Source organism: Callorhinus ursinus, unplaced genomic scaffold, assembly GCF_003265705.2.
Source record: "Callorhinus ursinus isolate GAN/ISIS: 27379988/994484 unplaced genomic scaffold, GSC_fseal_2.0 scaffold8, whole genome shotgun sequence".
NCBI lineage: Eukaryota > Metazoa > Chordata > Mammalia > Carnivora > Otariidae > Callorhinus > Callorhinus ursinus.
Genome location: NW_027397070.1, coordinates 63,539,713 through 63,550,905, shown reverse-complemented (window position 1 = coordinate 63,550,905; position 11,193 = coordinate 63,539,713). Strand labels below are relative to the sequence as shown.

Here is an 11,193-nt window from a genome sequence, read left to right as displayed (position 1 = left end):
AGGGAGATGACCCCATATGATGACTACAGAGAGAGGAAGGAAGGGAGGGATGGGGCAGGGAAAAGGAGGTGGACTGGCCACACCGTCAGCATCCGGGTGATTCTCTGTGCCTCAGATTCCTTGTCTGTACTAAGGGGGTAGTAATGCTACCCACCGCACGGGATTCAAACAGAGCCCAGCAGATAGGAAGCACTTGAGAAGCATCGGGCACAGTGCACGTGGTGACAGGCCCCACACTGGAGCCGGTTCGGGGGTTTGTATCACCAAAGGAGAGCTGCAAAAGACTCGTTAAGATCGAGCAAACAGAAAGGCTGAAAGTCAACAGGAAAGAAGACAACAAGGTGAATCGAACCATTTCAACCCAAGGTCGGAGTTGGGCAAGTTCAAAGATCCCTAATGCCCTCCGTATCTGAGCCACCCACGCAGGGCTCGTATTTCTGAAAAACAAGTCCCAAAGTCCTTCGGGGTCTCCCTCGGCCCCGTGCAGGGGTGAGTCCTGCACAGCCGGTGCTCACTGGGTGTTCCTGAGAGGACCCTTGCCACGCCAGCTCCCTTCCTCTCCCAGGGAGGGTTTTGCTGCCATGGTGCCTAGAGGCAAGAGAAGATGAGGGTGGAGCTGGAACAGGGGCTCGTTGCTCGAATACAAGTGCGTGCTTTCTGGAGATTGGCAAGCATTGCTAAAAGGAGAAAAGAGAACTTTGAGAAGCTCCCATTGGCCAAAATGTGGTGACCAGACCATCCTAAAGGAAATACCACTGTAGTTAAATAGGACAAGCTGAGTCTCCTAAAAGCTGAAAGGCCATAATGAACATAATGGCCTATAAATTCAATAAATTTAAAATAAAGTGTAGAAAAGGTTAGTGATAATACAAATAATGGTTTTATTAATTTTAACACGTAGGGGATAAAGCTATAGATGTGTGCTTCCTTCCTTCTATTAACTCCATTGTCACTTACAACGCATAGATTTGCCTTCTTTTCTTCTGAGTAAGGATGAAAAGTGAAAACAAGAAGCCATAAGCCAAACATTTCCAGAAAAAGTCAGACCTAAACCACACACAGGAAGCAGGCCCAGAGGTCACGTACAGGAAGGAAGAGGGTCCGGTCGGCTGTTGCAAGATGGATGATTTGCAAGATGCCAACAGGAAGCAAATTCACGGTGCAAACTTAATTCACACCCTGGGAGGAAGCCCGGGAGCATCCGACTAACCCTCCTAATGTGAACAGGCTATGACAAGGCAGACACAGTTGTCGATTATGCTCACGGAGCAGGCCTGGGGTAGAATACCCCCACAAGCATCCACTCATTTGAGCCTCACAACAACTATAATGAGAAAAAGACTCTTATTATCCCCATTTCACAGATGAGGAAACCAAGGCTCTGAGATCAGCCACCAAGTTGACAGGGCTACAAACCACCCCACACCCAACTTGGTCCTCTGTTCCTAACCCTGTGCCTCTAGGAAGCAAAATGAGCTCAGAGCCCAGCAGAGGGGAGTGAGGCCTTTTGGGATCAGCTGAAGCTTGAATGCAAAGAAGTGTGCCTGGACAAAGAGCACCGTTCCCCCCATCTTTCTCCTGCTCAGACCCCGGGAAAGCGTCTGAATGGGTTCCCGGGCCCAAGACACATCCCCAAATATCTCATGGTAATTGGCATCGACTTAGGGCCCACCTGGGCCGAGGCTGCCTCGAGTCTTACATGAAATCATCTCGTTCACCCTTCCCAGTCCTGGTACAAGGGATATATCTTATCTTGCGTATTACGGATGAGGGAACTGATGCACAGGGAGGGACGTGGTGAAGCTCTCACGAAGGACAGGGGTGGAGTTCAGGCTTGAACCAGATGTTTGGCTCCTGAGCCCATGCCTTAACCACGGCCCTACAATGAAGAAGAGAGCCAGTGCCTGTGGGGGAGGGACCCCAGAGTGAGCACAGCAGGACCCGAGTGGGAGTGCGCGCTGAGAGCCTGGTGCACCTGTGTGTTGAATGGGGCAGCACATACAGGCTGGTCCCCACGCTCTGTGGCTGTGGGGCCTCTGAAGTGTACCTCCACCCTCCTGACTTGGCCCAGGGCCCCAGGAAGGGTAGGGTGTCCCCAGAAGCTTCTTACTTAAACCAGCCCACAGCATCTTCCTAGGATGCATTCACTCCCAGGGAATCCGCCTAGAGGCTACTTTCGACAATTCCAGAAGTCACTGAGTGGACAAGACGTTCTCCACCATGGCTCCTGGTTCAAGGAACACTGTCACTGAGAATGGTCCCTGGGTGCCCTCCTCCACCGCCAGCCAGGATTCTGTCCTTGCTCGGTTTCCCGGATCATCCCACCCCTTCTTCCTAAGATATGTGTCCAGAGGAGCTCTCCGCAGCAGGAAGCCCCAGGGGAGTAGGGACCCTGGAGCATGCGGATCGGGAGATAAGGAAGGGCTGAGCATGGAACCTTGACTCAGATGGCACAGGGCCCCGGAGCCCCTCACGTGCTCCCCTCCAAATGTCCCAGTCCCTGCTGGGACGTCTTGCATCCATTTTGTACCCAGCCAACGTCCATGACACACACCTCTCCCATACCCACAGACCCTTCCCAGCTTCCGTGGGGCTCCAGCTGGGCATTTCTCAGGTGGCTCGGTCTTTCCCTCTACGGCTGGCCCTGGAAAGCTGCCAAGATGCTGGTGCCAGTCCCTAGGCCAGGAGGGTGACACCTGCTATCTCCACAAACGCCCTGAGCCCAGTGCGACCCTCCCTCTTACAGAAGCTCAGAGGGACAGGTTGACTCGTTGGGGTCACACAGGCTGGACACAGCTAGAAGAGCAGGTGACAAGCAGGACTGCCTGGGCCAGGGAGGGCCAGCTGCACCCGCCTGGCTACCCACAGCTTTGTGCAAGGCGGCTTCCTGTCCCAGTTCCCCGCCCCTCCCGGACGTGCTGCCTCTGACACCCAGAGCCTCCTTCCTCCCAGGCTGGCAGAGACAGTGCACTGCCCAGGTGCATATAGAGTGCCAGAGCAGGAGAAGGAGGAGGAAAAGGCAGGCTGCCACAGGAGGTGTGGAAGGCACCGCAGCTCAAGGATTGGAGGTAGAGGGGGTGTAAGGCAGTGCCTTCCCACCAGCCCCGAGGCCACCGGGCTGAGGGAGCCAAGCTTGGCAACGGAGTGGAAGGTGGGGCACTTGGCATTGCCCATCTACTGCAGGGAGGTGGGAGGGGCATCTGGGTTTGGAGGGAGGCCATTGTACAGATGGAGAAACTGAGACATGGGGCAAGGAAGAGATGCCCGGGAGGTATGGAGGTCAGGCCCCACTTCAGTCAACACTCACCTCTCTGAGCTGTGAGGGGATGGAGGGCCCCAGTGGGGAGAAGCCCATCCAGCCAGCTGAGGGAAAGAGCCTGAAGCCCGATGGTGGAACTGGGATCAGGATGGGAGTGGGGAATCCTCCCCTCTCTGAGCTCGTTCCTGCTCCTGTCTGGCAGGTGGCATGAACTCCCCTCCCAGAGTCACTGAGAGCACTGAATGAGAGAAGCCTGGGGGGCATTCCCGGAAGCCTCCCCTCTGCCGCAGTGACACCAGGGAGACCCACTGGCACAGATGGGGCCCCATCATTAAGGGCTCGCTGTGCACACCCAGCACCGGGCTCTGAACTAACCCAGAACCGCTGCACTGAATCCTCACAGCAGCCCAATGAGGTGGGTACCGTTGTGATCCTCATTTTACAGGTGGGGAAACTGAGGCACAGGGAAGTGAAACAGCTTGTCTGAGATCTCACAGTCACTGAATAGGGGAGCTGGGTTCTCAGGTCTGAACCTATGTGTAGCAAAGGAAGCTGCGGGCCGTTCACCTGGCACAGTCCCACATTTGGGACCGGGGGAATGAGAGAAGGGACAAAAATGCCCTCTGCCGCTCCATCAAATACCCATAGAGAGCCTGCCATGTGCCAGGCAGCCATCAGAGCGCACAGAGAGGGATGTGGTCTGCCTTCAGTTTTTAAAGCGATCACAGTCAAGCAAGGCCCAATCAACCTCAACCCTGTACTACCACCTCTCCCACTGCTAGTGCCCTGGGGGCCTGCAGTAGCTCCAGAACAGGGCCTCATTCCCAGGAAAATTCAAGCATATGTGGATCGTATTCCTCTGCTGGGAGCCACACCCAGTGGAAACAGTAACAGGCTGAGGCTGGCCAAGAATTCAGCCTCGTCCTGCCCAGAGAAGCCCGGAGAGCCGGGCTGAGCAGACCCAGATAAAGAGCCCACTGTGTGCCAGGCACTTTACAGAAGTTATTGTGCACAAGCCTGACAACCGTGCTAGGGGGCGGGACTTCCAAACCCCTCTGATGCAGACAAAACCACCCCCTGGTTCAGAGAGGTGAAGCAGCTTGCCTGAGGGAGCACAACCCTGCTTTATGTATTTACCATCTGACCGCTGGTCTGTGCCCTGGGCCGCCCGTGCCAGCCCAAAGCGGCTGTGTCAGCATCGGTTATGGCCCATGTTCCTCCTCGGGAAAATCGACAGAGCTCGTATCTGGGGCTAGCTTGGTGACTACGAATGAGCAGCCTCTCCACCCTGGACCTCTGCTGCCTCCTCTGCCAAAGGCGCGTTTCACTTCCCCGCCTCCTCCAGCGCATCTCCAGCAGGAGACATCTCAAGGGGCCTGGGTAAATAGTAGCTCTTGCTGGGGCAGCCAGTGAGAATTCCCCAGTGGGAGGGCAGGCCCCCAAAGGAATGCTGTCCCCAAGAGTGCCTGAGTCATGCCACCTCTCCATGGAGGCAGGACGCCACGGTTTATGAGCTGGGTACAATGACTGCCTTTGGTAGACGGGACAGAGGGCCGTGGGCTGCCTGGGCAGGGCACACACGGGTGGCGCGGGTGGACAGCTCAGCGGTGGCCTCTGGACTTAGACCCCGTTTGCTCCTCCGATAACTGGGGTGACCTTAGTTAATATTCACCAGCAACCTCCCCCGTCATCCCTGTGGGTCCACGGCTTAAATAGGAGCCAGAGACAAGGCTCTGTCTCCTCAGCCTTGGTCACCAGCCCCGGCCTGGGACAGTAACTGTAAGTATGCCTTCCACTGGGGAGAGCCTCTGGAGGCCCCCGTGCTGCCAAGCAGGCCCCGGGGATGCAGGGAGGATGGAACAGGCTGGGGCTGGAGCCCCTGTCATCATGGCAACAGCAGCCCCAGAGGTCCCTCTCCTCTCCCAAGCCTGCCCCGGGGCCTCCAGTGTGTCCACCAGTATCTACTGGTGGACACACTGGCCCTCGAGGAGCCGCGGGGAAGTGGCGACCCCAGGAAGGAGCACACCTCTGTGGGCACAACTCCTATGTCCCTCCTGTTTGTCCCCTGCCGGCCTCACCACCTTCCCCGGGCTTCCCCTTCTGTGGGTGAGAAAGGTAAGGCCCAGAGAGGGACCGTGGAGAGCCCAGGCTCCCATAGAGACCTTGTGGGGAAGCCAGACGGGACCAGAGCACAGAGTTCCAGCCACTCATGGGGTCTCCGTCCTCTGCAGAAACGCCCAGAACAGAACCATGCTGGACCCCCTGTGCTCAGCGGGTCTGTGTGTGCCGTCGTGCACGGTGGAAGATGGGAAACCACGGAGGGGGCCCCGGCTCGGGCTTTCCGCTGTGCTCCTGAGCCCTCGCTCTAGCCAGCCGGCTGCTGAGCTCCTCGCATGCGGCCAGCCATTTGAGCCTTAGAGCAATCTTCCGAGGTGGTCACTGAGATGATTCCCATTTTACAGATAAGGAAATCAGGAACAGGGAAGCTCATAACTTGCCCCAAATTACACACTATCCAGGATTCCAACGGGGGCCACCTAGATCCAGAACTCACCCTCCCAAACCTCTACCTCCCACCAACATAATTCTCTTGGGTCTTAGGACCCAGCTGGGGAATGGGAGAAACCCAGGTGGGCTAGCCTCGAGGCCTGTTTGATGTGGGGTGGCCCTGGGCCCCTGCTCAACCTCTCTGGCCTCTTGGACAAACTGTAGACAACCTCTGCCCTCTTTGCTCTCACCGCACCCTTGATCTCTGGAGAATGGGAAGGATAAAATTTTTCTGTCATCAGTTCTTGGAGATGGGGGCTACAAAGATGACCAAGGCCAAGGCCACCAGACTCCCATGCAGTGCTCCAAAAGATCCATAACTATATCGATAACAGCTAAGCCTCCCTGACAGCTGACTTTGTGTCAAGCATTTCTTGGCACTTTGTACATATTTAATTTGCACAATAGCTCTGTGGGAAGTGCACCCTTGTCATCTCCAGGACACGGAGTTTCAGAGAGGTTAATTAATCTGTCCAAGGTCACACAGCTGCTATGGAATTGAACTCAGGCATCATGGCCTCAGAGCCACTGGCCAGAGGCACACGCGATGCCCTCTTCATTTAGCCTGATCACATCCAAGCATTTTTCTGTTGCAAGGTCTCTGGCTTTAGCTTTGTAAACAGAGAAGGATTGAATGCCGAGTCCCAGAATCAAAATGCCAGGCATTAAATCCCAGATTCATAAGCAACCAGGTCTGTGGTTTTCAGTAAGTTGCTCAACCTCTGGAGGCCTCAATTTCTCCATCTATAAAATGGGGCTAATAATCATTCCCACTCCACAGGGTAAGCGTTGGGGGGACATTAGGTGAGACAGTGCGCGTAAAACACCTGCTGTTTACTGGGTGTGACCACCAGGATGCTGATGCTGGTGCTGGTGTTCATTCGACACGGGCTTTGGCAGCTAGGAGGCAATACATAAATACTCAGAGAATTGAATTTAAAATTTTCCAAACTCAGAGGCAGTTCCCGGCCCAGAAGGGGCCACATCTCTGGTCCTGGGCAATGTGGCAACTGGCCAGGAAGAAATCTGCCGGTTTTTTACATGTGCGCCTTACCTGTGCGCAGGTACGGGGAGAGCTTCCACACCTGGCAGGTGCTCGCCCGCCCACCCACTGCCTTGTTCGTCCCTCACATCTGCCTGGTGAGGGATTCTTTTCTCCACAGACAGGAAGCCATGGCTCAAAAGAGTGCACCTCCCCGGGGCTACTTGCCCAAACTCAGCAGGGCTGGGTCGCACGTGGGCTTTTCCAGTGTCAGGGTTTAGCAGGTCGTTGATGCCCCAGTGGCTTTCCTGGACCTCCCTGGGTCACCCCTGATCATTCATTTTATGCTCATGGGTGGAAATAGAGGTAAAGGTAAAGGGAGGGCTCACTTCCTGCGCCCCCACCTGGCACACAGCTCGCACCAGCCCTGGACGCCAGGAACGTCACTGTGACGACTTCATTCTTTTGGTTTAAAGCTTGATCTGTCTATACACCTCTGGGTGCTTCACTATCTACTTTATCTACTCCCGTTGCCTTCCCCAGCATTAGTCTTTGGGGGATGCAGGGTACGGCCTTTGATAGCAGGGCATGGAGAAAGCAGAAGTCTGGGGTCCCTGAAGTTGGCAAGAATACTTGAGAGACAAAAGGAAGCCGACAGGAGGCCCAAGCCCAATGCGAGGGTCCCTCGGGGCCCCGTTCTGGCATTCACAGAGCCCAAGACCAGAGGACATAGTTGTCTCAGTCTGCAGTTCAAGTGGCGGGAAAACCAAGACTCTTTCCAGCTTTGTCACTGGTTTGCTATGTGGCCTTGACAAGGCCCTGACCCTCTCTGGATCTCAGACCTTTCACTATAAAAAGGAGCCAGGAAAGGTGATGTGACACCCACTGAGATGGATGTGTTCACCACCGCTGTGGCCCCTCCCCAGCTCAGCCCAGGCCAGCAGCCCTTGGAGGGAGAGGGCACCCCACCCACCCCCAACAGGAAGTCTCAGTCCATTTTGCTCCACCAAACCCAAATACCTTCTGAGAATCCAACGTTAGTCCAGGGGAAACTCGTTTAGGTCTTCCCCCACCTCAACTTCAGCAGCTGGGGACTTGCGTGCCCAAGGCCGAGGGGATGCTAGTGGTCCCATCAGGGCTGGACGCCACAGCCTTTGAGGTCCCTTCGATATTTAGTGTCCCCACCCTGCAGAGACCCAAGTTCCTCATGATCTCTGAGCCCTGCAAAGACGAGGGGTCTCTGCAAACCATGAAGACCCGCGCCAAACCCCGGTGGGGAAGCGAGGAAGAGCCGAGGGAGATGGACGTCTGCAGAGCCAGTGCCAACACTGGCTGATTACTTTAGGAAAAACATAAACACGTATCACGTAGCGTGCAGTCCGTCAGGTTTGGATTACTTAGAGGCACCAAGGCCAGAAAAAGGGTGGTGAAGAGAAACCAGGGCTGTGCTTCATTTTGTTTTTTGTTTTTTGTTTTTTTTAAAGATTTTATTTATTTATTTGAGAGAAAGAGAATGAGAGATAGAGAGCACGAGAGGGAAGAGGGTCAGAGGGAGAAGCAGACTCCCCGCCGAGCAGGGAGCCTGATGTGGGACTCGATCCCGGGACTCCAGGATCATGACCTGAGCCGAAGGCAGTCGCTTAACCAACTGAGCCACCCAGGCGCCCCATTTTGTTGTTTGATTCGAAAGAAACTTTTATAAAAAGTCTGTGAGGATAGACTTCCTCATTTCCAGCTTCTTCCCCCCCAGGTTTTCAAATTCCAAATTCAAAGATTCCTTTGTCTTTGTGTTTTACTAAAACGATGAGTTAGTCCCATGAGAAATAGCTAGCCATGTGGCCGCAGACACACTCTCCTCAGCTTGGACCTCAGTTTCCCCACCAGGTTGTACTCAGGGGGTGCAGACTGGTGGCCCTGAGGCGGGGGCACATCTGGGAGCCACAGAACACATGTCCCTCCCCTGCCTGCCCTCCGAAGGCTTCTGATTTGCAACCCCTCGCAGCTTCTAGAACCTGTCAGTGTAAGGTCTGATGCATGGACTTATTTCACAAAATTCTCCCAATACCCCCACTTTCTATATGAGGTAGAATGAGAACCAGGGAGAGCGAGTGGCCTGTCCTGGGTCATATGGCTGGCCGTGACAGAGCCCACATTAGAACTCAGGGCTGTCTGAAAAAGGGATGTTTTTTGAAGTCCTATACCCCACCCCACACACAAGTACACACCCCCTAACTTGCTGGAGAAATCAGTATCTCTACAGCCCGCATCACTGCCAGGCCCAGAGCCGGGACAGAGGTGGTGACGACAATGGGCAGGTAAGCTGACCGCAGGGACTGCACCCCATTCGTGTGGCTGAGGCCACAGACGCATGTGGGGCTGCCCTTCAGCTCAGGCAGAGTTGCTGGGGGCTGAGGCTCACCATGAATGGTGAGTGGGGACAGCCCTGCAGCTCCATGCGTTCTGGCTGTGTGTCACTGGGCAGACTCTTACCCTCTCTGGGCAGCAGCTTCCTGTCCATTAAATAAAAGGAGCTAGTGGAAATGTTCCCATTCTTCATTCAGTCATACCTGAGCCTGATCTGGCCCGATTCCTGGGCAGTTGTGCACAAGTCTCTCATGCTCCTTGTGCCTCAGTTCCCCCGTATGTGAGACAGGATCTGTGACACCTGCACACAGGGCCACTGCAGGAGGTAGGCAGCCATCAAGAGCATGGACTCCCACCCAGACGGCCTGGGTCTGTGATTCTGCTCCTGCTACTTTCCTGCTCTGTGGCCTTGGGCAGGTGGCTTCAACCTCTCTGGCCTTCGGTCTCCTCCTCTGTGGATGGGCAACGGTCCTGTGCCCTAGGTCACAGGTCATCACGAGAGGACAATAAGCTGAGACAGCCAAGTGCCTAGAATGGGACTCGGCACGTGGTGAGCCCTGTAAAGTCTCTGCTACTGTTCTGTCCTTGCGTGATGAGGACGTAGGAGAGTGCTTGGCCCAGCACCGGCACATAGTAGAGGTTTAGTAAACTCTGGACGCTCCACCTGGGGTCAGTCAGTGGCCGGGGGACTCACCGTGTGGCCTGACTCGGGCGTGGTGCCCCTCCTCTCTCTCTTGCAGGACAATGCCATCCTCCATCACCTGGGGCCTCCTCCTGCTGGCAGGTCTGTGCTGCCTGGGCCCCCACTCCCTGGCTGAGCGTCTCCAGGGAGACGCTGTCCAGGACGCAGTTGCATCCCAGCACGATCATGAGCACCACCAGGAGCCAGCCTGCCACAAGATTGCCCCAAACCTGGCTGACTTCGCCTTCAGTATGTACCGCCAGGTGGCTCGTGAGTCCAACACCACCAACATCTTCTTCTCCCCCGTGGGCATCACTACAGCCTTCGCCATGCTCTCTCTGGGGGCCAAGGGTGACACTCATGGCCAGATCATGGAGGGCCTCGGTTTCAACCTCACTGAGAGAGCAGAGAGTGAGGTCCACGAAGCCTTCCAGCAACTCCTCCGCACCCTTAACCACCCAGACAACCAGCTGCAGCTGACCACTGGCAATCGTCTCTTCATTACTGAGGGTATGAAGCTACTGGATAAGTTTTTGGAGGATATCAAGAACCTGTACCACTCAGAAGCCTCCTCTACCAACTTCAGGGACACTGAAGCGGCCAAGAAACAGATCAATGATTATGTAGAGAAGGGAACCCAAGGGAAAATTGTGGATTTGGTCCAAGATCTTGACAAAGACACAGTTTTTGCTCTGGTGAATTACATTTTCTTTAAAGGTAAGGTTGCAACACCAGCCTGAGCTGTTTCCCACGAACACATTCAAAAATATTCTCAAACACACAGTTGTTAAACTTTCCATAGCAGTGCAGAATGAGTGGGCAGTGAGTCTCCACATGTGTTATTTGGTTTCCCACACACAACCACTGTCATACTTTCCTCGATCAACTAAAGTCAGGCGCTGATGAGTGGGACAGTCATCTTCTCTGCAGGACTTTTCAGAGCCTTTAATGTCCTAGTGTGCCTTGTCGATCCCTACCAGGGAGGGAGGTAAAATGGGCAGTTTTAGCAGCGTATATGAAGGGACTGGGGTTTCTTGGAACACAACTTCTGATAACTCCAGTGCAGTGGGAGGAGGGACGGCTTTGGAGTCAGAAGCACCAGGGTTGGAATCCTTCCCCCACCGATTATTAGCTGTTTGACTGTGGGCAATCATCGTTCCACTTTGAGGTTTCCCCTCAGGGACATACTAATACCCTTGTTGTCAGGTCTCTGTGAGGACTGAACAAGTTACAAAGAACACAGGACCACAGGCTCATGTAACAGGTGCTCAACTGAACTTGAATCTCAGCCTGGCCTCCTCCCTGAGGAATGGCAATGTGGGGGGCCTGTGGGCCGCGGAGGGCACTCTAAGGTAGTGG

The 11,193-nt window shown here is 54.9% G+C and overlaps 1 protein-coding gene across 4 annotated transcripts; it reads left to right on the top strand.

The window, feature by feature from the left end:
- Positions 1–2,914: 2,914 nt before the first annotated feature.
- SERPINA1 (serpin family A member 1) lies at positions 2,915–10,589 on the top strand. 4 transcript variants are annotated; one of them, XM_073895840.1, is made up of 3 exons: positions 2,915–3,068; positions 3,462–3,674; positions 9,893–10,589. In XM_073895840.1, exons 2-3 carry the CDS (start codon positions 3,670–3,672, stop codon positions 10,572–10,574), a joined length of 687 nt encoding a protein of 228 aa, XP_073751941.1. In that variant the 5' UTR covers positions 2,915–3,068; positions 3,462–3,669; the 3' UTR covers positions 10,575–10,589. The 4 variants fall into 4 exon arrangements, with proteins under 4 accessions (XP_073751941.1, XP_073751944.1, XP_073751943.1 ...); XM_073895843.1 differs by lacking the exon at positions 3,462–3,674 and having other exon boundaries at positions 2,943–3,068; XM_073895842.1 differs by lacking the exons at positions 2,915–3,068; positions 3,462–3,674 and adding an exon at positions 3,129–3,151.
- The last annotated feature ends 604 nt before the right edge of the window (positions 10,590–11,193 follow it).